Source organism: Crocuta crocuta, unplaced genomic scaffold, assembly GCF_008692635.1.
Source record: "Crocuta crocuta isolate KB4526 unplaced genomic scaffold, BGI_CrCroc_1.0 scaffold53, whole genome shotgun sequence".
Classification (NCBI taxonomy): domain Eukaryota; kingdom Metazoa; phylum Chordata; class Mammalia; order Carnivora; family Hyaenidae; genus Crocuta; species Crocuta crocuta.
This window is the reverse complement of record NW_027529432.1, coordinates 1788912-1808368: the sequence shown is the minus strand read 5'-3', so window position 1 is coordinate 1808368 and position 19457 is coordinate 1788912. Positions and strand designations below refer to the sequence as shown.

The window sequence follows — 19457 nt, the reverse complement described above, 5'->3', positions numbered from 1 at the left end:
TGTGTCTGCATGCCTTTGTGCACGTCTGGGCATACACGTTGGGCCTGAGTGTGTGTGGAGGCGTGCACGCCTGTGTCGTCACGTCTTCTGTGGCATGGCCCGCGTCTCTGTGTGCCTCTGTAGGAGTGTCTGCATCTGTGTCTGCATCTCTGTGTCAGCGTTTACCTGTGTGTGCGTGAGAGAGCGAGCCTGTGGGTCTGGGTGGACGCAGCCTTCTGAGGGCTGGAGATAAGATTTAGTGCTGATGTGACTTTTACTTGCTCTTGATGTCATGTCTCCTCCGGAACAAAGGGAGAGATGGAGGGAGGAAGTGGGGGGGGGAGCCTGAAGGGAGAGGCTTGTGGGGAGGAAGAAGGGGACAGAGAGATGGGAGGAAGGAGGGGGTAAGTAGAGGCAGGAAGAGGAAGCGAAGGAGGGTCAGAAGAGAGAACTGGGGAGGGGAAATCAACCAGGCCAGAGAAGAAAGCAGGAGGGCTGCTGGGAAGAGGTGACTGAGCGGGGGGCGGGGGGTGAGGGACAGAAAAGGGGATGGAAGGTTCTCTTCCAAGCATGTAGGATCAACAGGGACAAGAAGGGAAGCCGGGCTTTGGGGACGAGCCTTTGGATGCTCCTGAGCCTTATCTTGGGGTGGCATGGTAGCCTGCTGGTTTGGCGGTGCACTGCACATGCCTGTGTGTGTGCGTGTGTGTGTACACACCTGGGGGTGTGGTGCATCTGTGTGTCTCTCTGTGACGTGTCTGCTTGTGTGTCTCTCAGTCTTGTCCCCTGTAACCATCTTCCTTCTTGCCAGCTGATGGGCTTCTGGTAGAAGAGTAAGGAGGGGACTGCGAGTGGGGAGGTGTGGTTTGGGGGGGCGGGGCTGGGACCTCCTCTGTGGCACGGTGCTCTGGACACTACAGTTCAGATCTTGGGGTCCCCCGTGGCTTCACCCTCTCTCCGTGTCCCCCAACGCTGTGCCTCAGGCCTAGCTTTCTGCTAGGAGCCCAGTCACCCTGCTTCCCAGCCCCTGACGGCATCTCCTTTTGGGGAGCCTGGTTGCCCCTCCTCCTTTCTCCCTGGCTTCTCGTAGTGGGGAGAGAAGACCCAGAAGCAGCTATGTAAAGTGCCCTAGGAAAGGACCCTTGGTAATGCCATCCATCACTGCCAGCCTCTTCTCCAGGGGTGGGAGGAGGGGCCGATGCCACAGGTGGATGTGGGGAGGGGCTTACCCAGGCGGGCAGGGCAGGAGGAAGGAGACTGATTTCAGGCCTGGGGGACCGGGAGGTGGGTGGGTGGGGGCTAGGGAGTGGCAGTAGGCTTTAGGGAGGGCACCCTCAGGCCAGGCTGGGCTTAGCCTTGGGTAGTCCGGGCAGGGAACCGGCCTCCCCTTCACCAACATGGCTGGTGCTGTCGCGCCTGAGGGAGCTGAGCAGCTGGTTGCCGTGGTGACAGAGGGAGAGTGCCGCATGCTAATGAGGCTGCCTAGGAGCCGGGCAGTGGAAGGGTCTTCGAGGGGAGAGATGAGGCTCCCTCCCCACCCCCGCTCCTCCCCCCTCGAGCAGTAGCACAGACCCGCGGGGACAGAGGGCCAGTCATAGGGCACCCAGCTCCTTGCGCCTCGATTTCCAAGGATGGGAGCCTGCAGGCAAGGTTATTTCTGCCAGGAAGAGTTGGCTGAAGGTTTAGGGCTCTGGGTGTTGCTCCTCTATTTATGGGGTTTGGAAGAAGATGCGGGTAGATCTTGGGGAAAGTTTATGGGGGGGGGGCATTCCGAGCAAGGAATATGACTCAGTCCAAATGCTTGGTCCTTCCCTTCTGCAGCTGCAGAGGTGGGGAGGGACCTCGGCCTTTCCCCCAAGAGAGGAGAAGGGAGCACTGTGAGCCTCTGCACACATCTTCCTCTTGGAGCACAGGCATCCTGGGCTCAGCTTCATCCCAGAGGAACTCGGAGTTCTTTCTCTTGATCGTACCACCCTGGCCTGGCTTTTTGTCTCTAGGGCCACCATCTCACAGCACTGGGATGGTTTCCAAGGGCTGTTCCCTCCCCACCCTTTCTGGCTAGATACCTGGGATGCAGGGTGGGGGGAGGCGGAGGGCTTCAGCCTCGCTGTGGGACCTGGTGCCGCCAGCCTCTCCGGGGCAGGGCTTTCCGTGGCCGGTGTTCTCTGGGGCCCGGGGTGCTGGTCCAATGGGCCAGAGCCTTTCCCCGTAAGGTTTAGGAGGGCCCAGGTCAGGGCTGGACCAGGCTTTTTCAAAGGGCCGAAAAAATAATCCCAGCCTGTCTTGCCCTCAGTCTTGGATATAGGGCTTCTGTTTTCCATTTTCAAAATTCAGCCTTTGGCTCATCCCAGAGAGGGCCAGAGAAAGGGGGTCCGTAGCGTCAACTTGACCTCTCAGAGAGCCGGACCTCCTGCCCATGGGCCTTGCCGTTCTCTTTGGTTCTTGCTGTCCTAGAATGCTGGCCCTGGTCCTCCTATGGAAGGATCCAAGCTCACTATCTTTGCTTCAACGTCTCCCTTTCTTCTATCTGCTTCTGCTCTAACTTTGTCCTCCCCTCCCCCCCCAGCCGAGCCCCGCTTTCCTGGTAGCATCCAGGAGCACAGTGATCCATGTGGAGGTTGTTGGGGGCGGGTAGCTGAGAGTTCTGGACCTGGACAGATGCCTTTCCAAAGCCCCCTTTGCTGGGAGATTCCTCTTAGGCCCAGGCTCCACCCCCCACCCCCTACCCACCACCTTCTCTGCCAGGCTCACAGAGGTAAGGGCATGGGGTGGGGGTGGGGTCGGAGGTCCCCCTTGCCCACTTAATCCCACGCTAACAGGACACTCTCTCTCTCTCCAGGTGGCTTTGATTTTTGTGTCGTGTTTTATTTTCTCCTCCATCCAAATCGTTTTTTCTCGTTGANCCCATCACCCTCTCTGGTGCCCCCTTCTCTCTCTCTCTCTCTCTCTCTCTCTGTCTCTCTCTCCCCCCCACCTCATGCCCTCCACCCTCTGTTTCCCGGCATCGGGGCCCCTCTCCTCAGCTTCCGGGCTGGGGGTTTTCCCCCGATGTCTGTCACAAGTTAAAAAGGGTTTTTAAATTGTGGCAGCAAAGCTTTTTTCTCCCCTCTCTCTGGCTGATTTTGATGACTCGTGTTTTCTTTGTTTCTTTCCCCCTTTTCTTTCTTTTTTCTTCTTCTTCTTTTTTTTTTTTTTTTCCTTTCTTTCTTTCTCTCCTTCCCCTTTCCAAGGTCCGGCTCACCTGACGTTAAACAGCGAAGGTATGGTTTGAAGTTCTGGTTTGGATTGGATTGGATTGGATTGGCTCCAACCTGCGCCTGGATTTTCTGTTCCTCCCCCTGTTCTCCTTCCCCGGCCTCCACCTGTCCTGACTCCTTCCTGCCCTTCCTTCCTGCTTCCTCTGTCCCGTCTTTATGTTATGATGTTCCTGGGGTGCTGGGGTGGGGGCGGGGGGGGGCGGCCCCACCCCCGTCTGTGCTCTCCCCTCCCCCCCACCTTCCCTGATGCGCTCCATCCACCCTCATCTCGCCTTGGTTTCTGACATCAAGAGATGTTTCAACTCCTGCCGTTGTCTGCAGTCACCTTTTTGCGTTTTCCTGGTAGCGTATCTTCTTTTTTCCTTCTCATGGTGGTGTTTTATTTCCTTCCACTCATTCTGATCACTCTTTCTTTTCTGTGGACCCAAACAAAAAGAGAAAAGCATGGGCTGGAGAAAGCGGATCGTAGGCAGCCTCCCTGGCCTCACCCTGCTGCTGCTGCGGGGATACCCGCTCTATCCACGGTGGCAGTGAGGAGGGGAGAGGCAGGGGAAATGGAGGGGCAGCATGTCCCCTTCCCCACAGCTGTCCCACCGTCCACCCTCACCCACATCTCTTGACCCTGTTTGACAGATGAGGTGACTTGTTAGTGATTACGTGGCCTTTAGTTGGTGGTGCCATTGGGGCTGCTTCTCTATTTTTAGCCTCCCTTCAGCCAAGTCCCTGCCATCTTTAAAAAGCACTGGCGTTAAGCCAACCTGACAGCCCAGGGGTCCTGACTGCGGTCCCCCCAGTGTTGACCCCTCCCGGGTGTCCCCGTCATTGATTCTTGAGCTCAGGTATTCCAGACCCTTTCACAGTAGTCCCCATGCCCAGGGTGGAGCTCTGTGAGGCCTCATCTTCCATCTTCTGTAGGCGGGAGGGGCCCACAGGATGAAGACTGGGCTGTGGGGAGAGACTCAGATCTGGATTTGGGGATGGGTGTAGGTCTGGGAGGGTAGGGGCCTGGGATTCTTATAGGGATGTGAAATTATGGCCAAAGCTGTAGAGAACAAAGACATCCCGAGGGGGTAGTCAGGACCCGGTCAGTTCACTGACATCCTTCTTACCTCTCAATGCCTGGCTCTGGGGGCGCTGGGTGTGGCGCTCCTTTGTCACAGAGAAAGCCCTGGAGGACCCAGAACCCTGCCCCCTCCCCTGAAAGGTCTGGGGGTCAGATGTTATGCTAGCTTTGGTTCCGGGGATATGGGATTGAGGTGGAATGAGGGCCCAGGCAGAGACTTTTCAACTCCATTCTTGAGTTCCTCCCCCTCAGAAGCCATCCTACAGGGTCTGGCAATAGGCGTGGGTGCCTGGGAGCCAGGTGCTGAGTGCACTCGTCCCTGGCAGGGGTGGGTGGAGAGCGCGAGCCAGCCTGGAACCCAGATGTGGTGACATGTGCCTGCGGGGGCCTTTGGAGAGGAGGCTCGGGGGTTGATGAGCTCGTGGGGGAAAGAGGGAGACCATCCCTGAGAAAGGCCTTCCCCACGCACGTGATGAGCTCCAGCCAGGCCGAACCTCCCTTGGTGTGCACAGCCCTGCTGCAGACACAATCTCGAGGGACAAAGAGCAAACAGAAACCATGACCCTGCCCCTGGGAAGCCCCATGACCTGATTGGCAAAGAAGGGGACAGAGGTGACCTTAAGAGCACTCACTAGTAAGAGAGCCAGGTGTAGACTGAAAACCAGGTTAGTCCTGAGGATGGGGAAAGGACCCAAGAGGTCTTTGGTATGTGAATCCAGAAGGTTTCAGAGGAGGGAAGCCTGTGTCGGGCTTTTGCAGGAATCGAAGAGCCCATCCCTGCAGAGGTGTGGGCGAAGATGCAGAGTGAGGAGGAGAGGCAGGGAGAGACTAGAGGTGGACAGGTCCCGAGGGCTGTCCTGTTTGCATGTTCTTGAGACCAAGAAGCTCCTGAGCCGGAACTGGCAGTGGACCCTCTACTCCTCCCCGTGGTCTCCCTCCCCCTGGACAAAGGGCACATGCTGGCGGCTGTGGGTCTCAGGGGTCTGTGGGGCTGATTCAGTTTGTCATCTGGCTCCTTCCCTAGAGGGCCTGAAGAAAGTGAGTCCCCAGAGCAGCACCCCCTGCCCCACCAGTACCTCCAAGCAGGACTTCCGCCTTGGAGAGGGCCCTCCATCACTTTGAGGCTGGGGTGGGACTGGCTGGGTGCCCCCCCCCGTGCCTGACTCCCCAATTCTGCTTCTCCAGTAGGGTCCTTACTGTTCTCCGAGGGGGGGGCCGGGAGAGGAGGAGCCGGCGATGTGCACCAGCCAACGAAAGGTCAGTGACCCTACGGTCCCCAGAGAGCCCAGCCCTCACCCCTTGCAGACTAACTGCACTTCCTGGGGGGGGAGGGCAGCTGAGTCAACACAAATGTGTCACTTTGTCCCCCATCTGAGGTCCGTGAAGACTGCTGGGCCTGCATCTCTGGCGTTAAGGACCACAGACCTCCACTTCTTTCCCAATTCCCGGCTGTCCAAATGACCTTTTCTAGAACGGAGAGTTGTTTGGTTGTTCAGGAGGCCTGTCCCTAGAAGGTACCCGTTTGTCTGGTAGAATGACAGGGAGGCAGGGTAAACCCTCCATTGAACCCTCGAATTCTGGAAGCCTGCTAGGTGCCGTGCAGGGGGTTCTGGTTAGGAGATGTGGCATTTATTTTATGTATGAGTCACCTAAATGAGCTTTCACAACCTTCTGCTGGAAGGGAGTTGCCCTTGGTTTACAGATGCGGAAACTGACCCCCTGAAGGCAGCACGGGGCCTTTTAGCCTGTCTCAGGGCCATAGGTTTTAAGCTCCTTTTTCTGCACTGCGCCTGCCTCTCTTAAGAGTATCTCCTGAGTAGTTCAAGGGGCTCTGATGGGTGCCAAGCGCTGGGACTATCAAGTCCCGTCTGCTGTTCTGTTGGCCTGGATTTCCGCCATCCCTGCTTTCTTCCCCAAATCTCCGGTATCTCTTTCAGCTGACTCTTGAAAAAGCAGCCAGGCCATCCACATTGGAAGTCTTCCCTGAACTCTCCAAGCAAACCCAGACACCGCTCGGTGTCGAACCCAGACACCGCTCGGTGTCGAACCCAGACACCGCTCGGTGTCCCCTTTGTCTGCGCATCTGTTTTATCGTTCGCCGCCCTATATCATAACTGTCACTTCACCTGTTTGCCTCTCCCAGCAGACTGAGCTGCCCGAGGACAGTGATTGGGTGTTTCCACTCGGACGCCCTCCCTGGTGCTTACACACAGCTCCTGGCACACACGTAGGCCTATGCTGGGCACATTTATTTTCAATGGGTGAACAGTCTCTGTTCTCAAGGGACTCAGTGACATCCCAACAAACAACTACAAGAAAGCGTGGTGGTACGTGCTATGTGTAGGAGAAGTGCAGGCTTTGTCTAGAAGAGTTAATGTATTCATTGATCTAGAGAGAGAGGGGCAGCGCACGCACGCACGCACACACACACACACAGAAAGTTACACACTAGCGTAGAAGTCATTTATTAGTGGAAGAGTTTACAGTTTAGGAAGCTTCGTTCCGTCCATTCTCTTTCTCGATGCTGCAGCAGCCTGTGAGGTAGGTCGGTGGTTAGCTCCTTTGTCCAGAGGAGAGAGCTGCGGCTTAGAAATTTGCCTTTTGGTCAAGGTCACCGAGCTGGTGGAAGAGCCAGCATTAGTGCCCAGGTCTTCTTTCTCACATCACACTTCCTCTCAAGGGAGCAGTACAAGATGTTACTAGGCAGTAAGTGCCAAATGAGCAGAACAGACAGCTGTAGTGCTTGAGAGTAGGGAGGGGCAGAGGGGGGCTGGAGACCTTCCCGGAGGAGGGCTTCGAGCTGGGCCTGGAAGGGAGGCAGCTGCTCTGGTCCTCATGGCTCTTAGAAGTCCAGGACCACAACTGGTTTCTGGACACATTCAGCTTGACTGGGGATCCTCACGGGGCTCCATGGTCCCCGACCGGGGGAGGTGAACAAGTGTCAGCCCTGACCTCCCCTTCCTGTGTAAGGGGGTGGTGGGGGCCATCAGGAGCTGCAGTTGTTTCTCTAGTGCTGCTGGGAGTTGTAGTTCCCTGGGAGGCGTGCGTGGGATGGTGGGGGAGAGCGCCCCCTGGTGCTTTGGATCTGCCTCCTCTGAACGCCCTGGGCAGGGCATTCCCCCTATTCTAACCTAGAGAGTCTCCCCGCCACCCCAATCGATCCCTTGAGGTCCTGCTGCCCTCCTCCCCATTCAGGGTCTGTCTCTGTCCTTCCGGCCATCCTTGGGCTGTCCAGTTCACATTTGCTCTTTTCTATCCCTCTCCTCGAATTCTTTCCCGCTCTCTCCGGCTGCTCCAAGCCTCTTTCTGTCTCTGGGCCTGTCTGGGTCTCCGGCAGCAACGGGATTGGGAGAATGCAGAGACTGTGGCTCCCCGGCTGGCTTTGCCTCCTCTCCTAGGAGATCCGGGGCAGAGCCCAGAGGAATCAAGGGATAGCCTCGTTTCTTCGTTTCGCCTTGGCCGCTGTGGTCCAGCCCCTGGCCCTCCTCTCTGGTCTCTTTTGTTCTGTCCCAATCACTTCTTCACGTGATTGCTCTATTCTTTCTTTCTGTATGACTCTCCCTTGAATGATAGTTCCTTTGCCGCAAAGGTGAGGGAGTGGGAGAGGAGGCCTGGCTTCTGGGAGGGATGAGGACGTGTGGCAAAGCCAAGGTCAAACACGTTCCTTTCTCTGGTCCTCGGGCCCCCTGGCTCTGCCGGTGCCTGGGCAGCAGGCCTGGTTGCTATGGAAACGGCCAGGCCCCGAGAAAGCCTTGGCTTCCATTCCCTAGAGGTACCTGTCCCCTTTTCCTTGCTGGCCCTCTTCCATCCTGTCCCCTCTCGGCTTGCTCCTTGTCTTTAACCAGACTGCTCTTCTCCATCACCTCTTGCTCCCTCTGTACTCTGAGCTGGCTTCCCATTTCCCTTCTGTCCCCAAGGCCATCCTTCCCCCTCTCCGCGGCCTCCCTCTGCGTCGCCCTTCTTCCCCACTTTCCCTTCCTGTCTCTGCTTGATTCCCTTTTGTTCCCTGGCCCTTCTTGCTGGAGCCCGAAGGTAGGCAGAGCAGGGTTCTGCCTGTGCCCCCACCAGCTCTGCTGCCCTGTGGCCTCAGGAAACCGGGCCTTGCCAGCTGCAGCGAGCGCTGTGCCAGGCTCTGGGATAGCAGCTGGTGCCTTGGCATCCGGAGGCAGTGAGGATGGAGCCTCCGGGCAGCCTGCCCGGAGGGAGAGAAGCGGGTCTGTTGTATGCTGGGGAGGGGGGCATCTGCAGAGAGTGCTCCCGGGGAGCCGCGGCTCCCACACGTGGTGCTCGCCTCCGTGGCCTGGCCCCCAGGAGGGCAGGTGTCCCCTGAGGGCTGCGCATGTGCTCCAGCCTTGCGCTCTGCTCCTTCCTGGGCCTGGGGGGGGTCTGTACTGAGAACCCCCGCCCTCCACAGAGACCTTATGTGGGCCCTCCTCACCCTCACCCACCCTGCGAGGTGGGTGGGCTGAGCCACCATCGTGCCGCTCTCTGTTGGGGAGAAGTAAGTCGCGATGGTGGTCCAGGTCCTCTGTGCTGCCCTCACCGCCTGTCCCCTTCTTGTCCCGCTTTGTGTGCTCTCTTGCTGGTGAAGGTATGGGCCTGGGACCCCAGCTACCCTCCACAGGCTGTCACGTTTGCTTCTGCTTGCAAAGTGCCCGTGAGGGAGCCCGTGTGGGGTGCTGGTAGGCACACGCATACACACGCACGCATGCACGCATGTGTGCACAGACCCTAGCCACCTGTTGGCGCTCAGGGCTCCCGCCTTGGGCCTGTGTGCACTGCCCCCTCAGGCTGGCATAGAACGTGGGGCTGGGGCAGATAACTGGCATGATGGCCGTCTGTACCAGCCCCACCTGGTAGCCCACTGCTGCCTGGTGCACATCGCTGTCACCTGCATCCCCTTTCCGTATGTCTTCCCAATGCCTCACCCCACCCCCCAGCTTCCCCATCCTCCTCTTCTGCTCCCTGCTGCCCAGCGAGAGCATGAGGCCTGGATCTGCCCCGGGCACTGAGAATGACCTTCACCAGACAAGAGGCAGGAGTGGGAGGTGGGCTGCACTCAGGAGGCCCTCGGTGCACTGCCCCCCAACTGGGGAGATGCTCTGGGGCGAAGTCGGGCAGAGCCCCTCGTTTCTCCTCCACATCCCTTTGTTAAAACAGCGGCCGATGGAGGGTGGGCCAGGGAGGAGACAGTGAGAACGTCTGCTTTGCTTGCCCTGTGGCAGCTTAATTGTCAGCTGTCAGTGTGAGAGCCACTTAGCAGCCTCCTGCTTTGGAAATGGACATGGGGGAAGTTGACTTCTGACAGGAAAGACGGTCGGGTGCAGAGAGGAGGGTGGACAGGCTGGGGGCGGCTGGAACAGGGCCTGAAGCTCGCAGGTGGGGCCACGGGGCTCCGGTCGGTGCCCAGGACCTGCGCCCAGGCTGCCGGAGGGGCAGGGGGAGGCCTGGCGCGCCCCAGCCCACTCAGCCTCTCCCGTTTCCCCACGCCACGGCATCCAGGCAAGGAGGAGTTTGTGGCGACCTTCAAAGGAAACGAGTTCTTCTGCTACGACCTGTCCCACAACCCTATCCAGAGTAGCACGGATGAGATCACCCTGGCCTTCCGCACCCTGCAGCGCAACGGGCTGATGCTGCACACTGGCAAGTCGGCCGACTACGTCAACCTGTCCCTCAAGTCCGGGGCCGTCTGGCTGGTCATCAACCTGGGCTCAGGAGCCTTCGAGGCCCTCGTGGAACCTGTCAACGGCAAGTTCAACGACAACGCCTGGCATGACGTCCGGGTCACCCGAAACCTGCGCCAGGTAGGGGAGCAGGAAGGAGGCCAGGGGCTGGCCATGGCGGGGGCCGAACGGGAGTGGGGATGGAGGGCAGCCTGGCACAGGCGTGTGGGCCGTCGGGGGCCCGGCAGCCAGGTGCGGTTCTGGGGAAGTTCGAGGCCCGGGTTGTGAGGGTCCGGGAGTGCGGGGCAGCGGGCAGGTTGCAAGCACCGGGCAGCCGAGTTCAGAGGATGCCGAGGGGCTGCCGAGGGAAGGGGAAGGGTCTGGCCCACTCTGGTGGGGTGGCTAGGGCTTCAGGGGCTGGGGGCCGGGAAGTCAGGTGACTCGGCAGGAGGGCCGTTCGGAAGGTGGACCCTGACAGGCCACGGAAAGGCGCTGGGCTCACTGAGTAGCTGTGCTTGCCTTGACTCTAGGGCCGGAAGGCGCAGATGACAGCCAGGGGGTAGTGTAGGGACAGGGTGTGGCCCGCCCTCAGGTGGGGCCTTTCCAGGGCAGAGGCAGGGGTGCAGTCGGGCCAGGTAGAGGTGTAGCAGGTGTGAGGGAGAGCGGGCACTGGAGAGCGCACTCAGTCCCACCTCGCTCTGGGCAGCACGCCCCCTTCTCTCCCTCCCCGGCTGCCCCAGCAATCCGTGCCTATCTTGCCACGGCACCCAGTCCCCCCGCAGGAGCCCAGAGGGGACCCTCGGGGCAGCCCCTTGCAGGACGGATGAGACTCTTCTCTGTGGTGTCTCCTCAGCCCCTGCTCCCAGACTGACCGCTTGGTGGGGGCGTCAGTTTTATCCCCTGCGTAGTGGCCTCGGCACCACTTCTAAGGCCCAGGGTGGCTAGGGCAGGTGAGGCCATGGCCTCGGCAGTGCCCCCCACGCCGCCCCCAGCTTGTGTCCAGCGCTGGCAAGTTCCCGCCTCAGGCAGAGTCCAAGCCAGACCCTTCTTGAGGGCGTCGCTGCGCCTCTAGGTGGTACCTGCCTCCACCTCCCAACTCCTTTCTCTGTTCGCTCAGGCAGGGCCCAGGGGGGCCATTTCTCTCGGCCTCAACCACTTTCTCTCACAGCCTGTGGCACAGGCCCGGGGCCACTGGGAACGTGGAACATCTCTGTCCCCGGAGGCATGGCTGCCGCTGGGTTCAGCCTTCTTCTCTGTACTGCCTCATATTGGCTGTGGGGGGCTGACCTTCCTCCTCCTCCTCCTCCCCTTCCCCGCACCGAAGGGCTCTTTGACGGGGATCGGGGGTCTGGATTCTGGCTGACGTCACACTTCCTACCTGTTCTCCACCACCAGTGGGTGATGATCTAATGGGGAATCCTCCTCATTTAGTGCTTTCCCCCCTGCNCCCCCCCCCCCCCCCACCAGCCTGTGTGCCTGTTCTCAGTATCCCTCCCTGCTCTCCCCGTGCTCTGGAGGGGGTGCCTCTCTCTCCCTGTCACATCGCTCTCCGACCCCGTCAGAGGGCTGTCCCGCGTTGGCACTGTTATCTGAGCAGACAGTGTGTCGTGCACACCTGTCATACTTGGGGGAGAGGCTGGGGGAGGGGTGGCTTCTCTGCCTCTTGCTGGGTTCCCCTCGGCTGGACGCTGCTGCCACCACTGACAAGCAGCAGGGAAAAGAGGGGGAGAAGGGACAGTCCCGTCTCTCCCAGCTCTGCTCTCGAGGAGACGGGATGGCTCTGTTCAAAGTGAGCAGAGCAAAGCAGTGCGCGTGCCCCCCCAGCCGCAGGGACCTGAAATGTCCTTGGACCCCGAGAGACGCCGAGAGGAGAGGGAGGTCTGCGGCTCGGGGAGGCAGGGAGGCCGCCCAGACGGGACGAGGCCTGGGCTCGGCAGCACCCAGTATGGACAGTGACCCGTGGGGTCCTCTTCATGGGGCTCCCAGAGTCGAGGGTCCAGGCTGGGACCTGCTGGCAACCACTTCCCCCTCTGGCCTCTTGTACGATGAGTCAGAGCAGAGTCCGGTCATGGGGACCCGAACACAGGCCCTCAGGGCCAGAGGGGGTGTCCGCTTCAAGACTGTGATGGTTTCTGGAGGGATTTGTTGGACTCCAGTCCACACCCATCGCCGCGGGGTTCCGTCCTGTTTTGCCCGCTGTGACCATCACCGGGAAGGTCAGCCTCGGAGCTGTGGTCTGGATTTGTTGTCCTGACTCCAGGCCTCTCCTGTGGCCGGGTACTTCCTCACCCGGCCCTTCGAGCCCCTGCCTGCTTTTCAGGGCTTGTGAGAATAATTTACTGGGTCCTGTTATCCCCAGAGCCGGGGAGACCCTGCGCTCTAGCCCTTGATAGGGTTGGAAGGATCACATTCCTCCGTGTGGGCCACATTGTGTTCATTTCTTCTCTCCCAGGTGGCAAGTTCCTTGAGGCTTAACACCAGCAACTGTCAAGTGTTTTCAGTTATTTTTCAAGGGTTTTTTCTGGTTCATTCAGGCTCTGTCTTGAAGCCAGTTGGTGAGATTTTGGACACAAGGACCCAGCACATCTATTTCAGACAGACATTGAACTACCCCTTATCCCCTGGGAAAAACTCCTCTTCCCTTATAAAGCCAGAAGAAAGCCTCTCCTTCCACTCTACTGAATTTTTTCAGGACTGTGTCCTCTTTTTTTTAAAATTTAATATTTATTAATTTGGGGAGAGAGAGCATGGGGGAGGGGCAGAAAGAGAGAAGGGGAGAGAGGATCCAAAGCAGGCCCCATGCTGACAGCAGACAGACTGATGCGGGGCTTGAACCCAGGAACCTTGAGATCATGACTGAGCCACCCAGGCGCCCCTTCATCCTTTTTTTTTTTTTTACAGCCTTTCTCAGAAGGCATGGTCACGTCTCTTTTTTGTGTGTGTGTCTAACCTATTTCTCATGGCAGTCCTGTGAAGTGGGACATATTCTCATTTTATTTTTTATTTATTTATTAAATTTTTTAAAACATTTATTTATTATTGAGAAACAGAGACAGAGCATGAGCATGGGACGGGCAGAGAGAGGGGTAGACACAGAATTGAAGCAGGCTCCAGGCTCTGAACTGTCAGCACAGAGCCCAATGCAGGGTTCGAACCCACGAGTGGTGAGATCATGACCTGAGCCGAAGTCAGACACTCAACCGACTCAGCCACCCACGCGCCCCTGGTGTATTCCCATTTTAATTCGTGAGCCAATGGAGACTCAGAAGGTTACAGGACTTGCCCAACATACTCCAGTTAGGAAGCGGTAGAACTGGAAGTCTGTCTGACTTCGAAGCCACTCCCATTTCCTGCCTCCCGAGGAGAGAGCCCGGCTGCTCTGTTTGGTGCAAAATGCAAAGGCGGTTCTAATTTTGATTTGTCTTGTGGATCTGCCCTTCTTGGACGCTCCCAAATCTTGAGACCATCTGAATGTTCTGCTCGTGTCTCTGAAAAATGGGTCCCCTCCAGCCCTGGGCAGAGTGAGCGCCCCTTCTCTGTCCCCAGCTTCTCCTGCTTAAGCTCCACAAAGATTGCCTTTATCCAGAGTTTTGTGATTTGTGTGTATGTATAATCCTGGTCTTGGCTTTCTTGAGGGGCTGGAGCTACGGCCAGAGTTCAAGGAGGAGAGGGGGCGTAGGCTACCCCTGGATATAATGACTGACCTCTCCCCTCTATGACTTGATGACTTGATGCCTTCTTCCTTGCTCATGCACTGTCATTCTTACGCTCCTAGACTCCAGGAGCCCTCTGAGTCTGTGAGTGGGGACAAGCCTTTCTCGCTTGCTAGGCTGAAGGCTCCATATTCCAGATCCTGGCGTTTGGGAAGCCATGGGCTTGTGCTGTGTCACAGCCCACCAGGAATGGTTTCCAGTGCAAACCCCACTCTAGTTAATTTGTTCACGATCATCTTTGTCCGGGCTCTGGACGTGCCCCCGTCTCACCTAACTCTGACCTTGCTGTTTGTCAGAGAAAGCCAGGATGGTCTTGATGTTAGTGCAAGGCCCGGGCTTTGAGCGCATGTCTCTTCCCTCACCGTCCTGTTTCTTAATTTGCTGTTCTGTTTGTTAAAAATAAAAGTTGTCCAAGAAGGTTGAAAACCATTCTCTTTTCCCCCCGTATGTTAGTCTCCACAACCAGGAGTCGTTGGAATTTTAGCTCCAACCCCCCCACCCCTTACCCCCCACCTTTTGTCCGTTTGTTGTTGGACGAGTCAGTGACATTAGCCAACTCTTGCCTTTTTGGATGCAGTTGGCTTCACTGCCCTGAAACCGATCATTCCTTGTCCTGACCAGTTGGCTTCTTCACTTCATGCCAGTCCTGCTGGCTGGTCGTGCTAATCCTCGTGTGACAGGGTTAGTCCCTTGCACCGGTCACTGCATGTGAGACTCTTGCCTCTCCGTGAGGGAACCTGCTTCTGCCTCGCCAATAATTTGTATTGGCCATTCAACACTACTTCCGGCTGCTATATCTTAAATTCTGTTATTTTTCATCATACGAGGCCCTTATTAATTGTCTTTCTCAATTAGTCCTGTGCCCACTGGTTATAACAACGCTGTAGCTAATGGATCTGTCCCTAGATGACTTCTCGAAATCACATTCTCGGGGGTGCAGTTTAGTATGTAATGGACATCCCGCAATGGTGTCCCACAGTCTCTGATTCTGTCGGTGAAGCTGCCTCAAGTCCCACTGACGTCTCCTCCACAAAGACCAGGGTTGATTTTCAAGGTGACTGTTGCCTTTGGCCTTGAGAAGAGAAAATAAACTCAGAGCCACACGGGGGTGGAATGGAAGGCTGGGATAGAAGAGGCCGGCTTATAGCTTAGGGAGGAGTAAGAGGTTTTAGAGGTAGGTGGGCCTCCATGTCCCTTTTTATGGTGTGGTATGTGGGAGTTACGGATTTCCAGCGCTGGCTGTGGGGAGGGGAGGCTCAGGGGTCTATGGGGTGTGCATGGGAAGAGACTGGGATGCTGGGAAAGCTTTACCAATTCCAGGGACTTACAGGGGTGGTGGTGGTGGGGGGTACTTGATTCCAGGAGGGATGATTGCTCAGAGGAACATAAGAGAATGAGGGTGGGGTGTTTGAAGAACCCGGGGAACTTTGGGGGAAATATGGGCTCTGAAAAATCAAATTAGGCAGGAAGGACGGGTGAGCTATGAGTGGGAGAGCGGGAGGAGAGGGAGGCGGGTTTGGGATTAGGGGTGCCATGCAAGTGAGCCCTGCGCCAGCCCATGGAGGGCAAGGTTTCCTTTTCCCTCTTCTGGTGGTGACTCTCTCTCTCTCTTTTCTCACGGAAACAATAAAAGAGGAGCTGCCCCGTGCCCTCCATGACTCCCTGAATCAATTTGCCTATCCTCCATGCCCGCAAAAAGCAGACACCTGTATCCCTTCCCTCGCTCCTTGGGAACCTCTTCCCTTCGCTTCTGAATGAAATTACCTCCCATTCTAGCCAGTCCTGTGATGATTCTCTAGGGTGTTGGCCACTCTTCTCCCAGCCTGACAGCTGGCCCATCACCAACCAGTTAACCCATTAACTCGACATGCTCTCTGGTCAGCCAGTTGGCCAGTTCTCTGGAAAGCCATCTGGTTGACCAGTTAGCCAACAACCCATTGTCCATTACCCGAGTCAATAGCCAATGCATCCCTTTCTCACACCCCTTGTTCCCCCTCCTCCCGCCTTCCCTTCAACTCCCTAACATTTCAGCTAAAAGGACTTACTAATACTGCATAATTGGGTCTGCTTCTTAACCCCCTGCCTTCCCTCTCTCACCCTCTGTTGGAAAACCCCGTTGCCGACTCTGTGTGTGTTACTAACACGCTTATAACCCAGGGGACCAAGGGATGGGCAGGGACAGGTGGGGTGAGGTATGAGTGAAAAACCGAACTAACCTTTCTGTCTCATTGCGGAATGTCGGCCATCTTTAAGTCTTTGCTTTCCTGGTCCAGTTCTTTTGTTGTTTTCTTCTCTACTAACCAAGGTCTTTAACTGTTCCCCTTCTCTGCAGCCGGCTCTTCCGGGAGGGGTTGGGGGGCAGAGGAATCCAGAGGAGGGGTTCGAGGGGGGGCGATTGGGAGAAGAAGGGCTTTAATTTTTTTTGTGTGTTTTATTTCTCCCTCCCATTATAATTTAATTTTCTTTAAGCAAACTACTTCAGCTGAGCCTAAGGTGGGAGGGTCTGAACAACCAACCAAATATATATGGCTATATATTTTTCCTCCTTCCTTGAGTTTCACAGTTGGTCATTTTATTTTTCTTTTCTTTCCGTTCTGTTCTTTCGTTGTTGTCTTTGTTGTTGTTTTTTTTTTTTTGGCCCCCCCCACCCCCTCCCCCATATCTCCGGTGAAGCACGCAGGAATTGGACACGCTATGGTAAACAAACTGCATTATCTGGTAGATATCACTCTAATTGTCTTACCGTTTGGTTTGCCGTGGGTTTTTTTAGCTGTTCGATTCTCCCTCTTTTGTTTCCTTTCCCCGTTTGGTTTTGGTTATTTTGCTCTTCTGATTGTTTTTGGCGTCCTGGACAGTCTTTAGATTTTGCTTCTCTCTCTTTTAGTTTTCCTGTTTCCCTTTTCTTTCTTTTTTGGTCCAAACTCAAATCCAAAAGGCAAATGGAAATCAAGGAATTTGGCCTGTCCCTACCCTATAACCCCGACTCCTGAATTCAGATTCCTGGCCAGAGAGACCTGGGCCGCCCCACGTTCATCGGCTCTGGTTAGACCAGCCCCGATGCCAGGCTGCTTATTTCTATTGCTTTATTTTGTTCCTTTCCCCCCCTCCCCTACCCTGCTCCCTCGTTTTTTCTCTTTGATTTAGTTTCTTTCTTGGTCTCCTGAAAATCCATGGAAAACACCATCCCATGACATGCTACGCTCTGCTCACTGTCAGCTCCTGGACAGGTCCCTCGAGTTGGGAGAGGGGGCTGGGAGTGAGACCTCCGGGGGCAGCCAGCCGGGCAGGTCCCCAGAGGGGGGATGGCCTTGCGAGACGCAGAGTGGCCTGGGACCAGTCCAGAGCTCCTTCCAATCGGCAGTTCATACCAGATTGGGGGCTGTCCCATGCTGGCTGCCAGGGAAGAGGTGACATCCCCTCCCTCACTCCCCAGCCTTGAGGGTTCGTGGTTCTGTCTCCCCCCACCCCCACATTTGCATGGCATGAATGGTCTTTTCCTGCCACGAGGGATAGTGTCCAGTCTCCCCCACCACTCTGCTGCTCTGACTAACACCGTGTGTCACTCTGTCGTCCTTCCCACCATCTCCCCTGATCCCTGCCCTGTGCCTGTCCTGCATGGCCTCTGATGGGGTGGTTCCCTTCCCTGTTGAGGGGATGAGAGGAGGAGGTGCAGCAGGGGTGAATCAGGCTAGTTGTTGCCAAGCTCCTCTGTTTGGGTTGGGCTCAGTCCCGGTGAGTGTTGATGTGGGTGTCTGTGTAAACGCAGCTGGTGTGTGTTGGTGTGTGGGTGCGGCTGTGTGTAAATGTTGGTGTGACATTTAGGGGGTGTTAGCGGGAGACTGGGCTGTATGTTTGTGGGCTGCTGCTGGTGATTCCACACGTGTAAGTGCTGGAATGAGCCGGGGAGGTGGGGGGCCCCGGGACCGTGTGTATGTTTGAGTCAGGGAAGGGCTCCATGTGGAGGCGGGCCGCGGGGGCTGGCCCTTAAGTCTGGGGGCCGGGATGGCGGGCACAGGGAAGGAGCTGGGGCTGGTTCTTTGCTCCTCTCCTGGCTTCAGAGCGTGTGCCTGCAGGCTGTGCCGTGTGCCATCCCCCGGGATTCCCTCGTGCCTGCCCGTCCTGGCTTTGCAGCAGCAGGCGGTTACTCATCGCCTATTAATAATGCAGAGTGATTGAGCACCAGGCTGGGGACCCTGCAGATGGACGTGTCTGCTCCCGTGGGGCCTGCGCTGCTTGGGGCAGCTGCCTGGCCTTCCGCGCCTTGCGGATCTGTGTGTGGCTGGCTGGCTGGCGATGGGGGAAGCTTGATAGCTGGGGCTCCGGGTCTGAGTGGCTCCCCCACCTCTCCAGGAAGGTGTGAGGCTACGTCTGGCCTGTCCTGATGCTCCCACCCGCTCATGTTTCCCCGCACCCACAGACCCCCGGTAGCTCCGTCTTCTGCCCTGTCCCCGAAGTAGTGCCCATAACCACAGCCACCCCCACCCTTCCCAGACCCAAAGCCCCCACTCCCAGTCATCCTGATGTTCCCACAGAACTGCGCAGTGGTCCCCAGGACCATCCCACCTCTAGCTGCTGCTTCTAGAAGTTAGGTGCTGCCCATCCCTCAGGCCAGGCCATTGAGTGCCCATTGGGAGCTGGGCATCTGGAACTCTTTCTTTACAGAGCTTCCCTGGACAGCCAACCTGTGACTTTGGGGACAGAAAGGAGGCAAGATAAACCCACGTGGCACACCCCCAAACACCTGGGGAATACCCTCTGGGAGTTAGGGCACTGTAGACCTTCCTTCTGGTCTCAATTCTGTTACAAACTGACCACATGGACCTGAGCCAAAGGTCAGTTTCCTCAGCTACCAAACGGGTGGCAACATGCCTGCATTGTCTGTTTCATGGGGTCAGTGTTAAGATCAGGTAGGGTGATGGAAGTGAAAGCACCTGTACTCTGCAAAGAGAATCATAATTTTATTAATCTTTGTACCACGTCAACTGATTATTTCAGTGTTTCCAGGGTGAGGATGTTTTGTAAAGAAGTGATTCCCTTCCTATAGCAAACCCTGGAGAATACAGCATCTCTGGCCCCCTGGAGATGCTATTATCATCCCTTTGTAGGAATCAGTCCCAAAAATAACTGCAAGAAACCCCAGAATGCCTCAGGAGTTGGCCTGGGGAGGAGGAGGAAAGACAGAGTAACGTGGTTAAGTTGGTTAAGAGGCAAACAGCCTTGTCTGGTTTCAGCCTTGGCAAGGGAAGTCCCGCTAAATTCTGAGTGTTTAAAGTCCACGGTGTGAGTGTCACTGCTTGATGATTAGAGCTGGTGGCCTCTTGGTGGCCTGAGCAGCCTCAAACACCTGTCCTGGGGATTCGCACTTTTAGGCTAAGACTGGAGTCAGAGCCTGGGGCCCCAAAAAGACGGAATTCACCCTGTTATTATTCCCAAGTATTCCTCAACCAGGTTCCTGTTGGTTTTGAGTTTATCTTACTAATGCATTTGTATGTGGTCTCTTTTCTTGTTATTTGAGCATTTCTGCTTGGGCAGAGGGTAGGTATAGTCCAAAGAGGCCAGTCAGTTGAGAAGTTTGGGTCAGGTATGGTCAGGATGATGGAAGTTTTCTTGTTTTTTTATTATTATTTTTTTAATTTTGTAGGGAGAGAAAGAGAGAGAGATGCAGGGGGGTGGGGGAGAGAGAAGGAGAATTTCGAGTAGGCTCTACATTCATTGTGGAGCCCGACACAGGGCTTGATCTCACCACCCTGGCTGGGATCATGACCTGAGCTGGAATTGAGAG

The 19457-nt window shown here is 56.5% G+C and overlaps 1 protein-coding gene across 1 annotated transcript in view; it reads left to right on the top strand.

Moving 5' to 3' along the window:
• The window catches only part of NRXN2 (neurexin 2), a 97863-nt gene that overhangs the window by 16621 nt on the left and 61785 nt on the right, over positions 1-19457 (top strand). Inside the window, 4 exon segments of the mRNA XM_077759728.1 lie at positions 3210-3239; positions 5485-5556; positions 9802-10103; positions 16349-16372. Coding sequence (XP_077615854.1) covers positions 3210-3239; positions 5485-5556; positions 9802-10103; positions 16349-16372 — 428 coding nt within the window.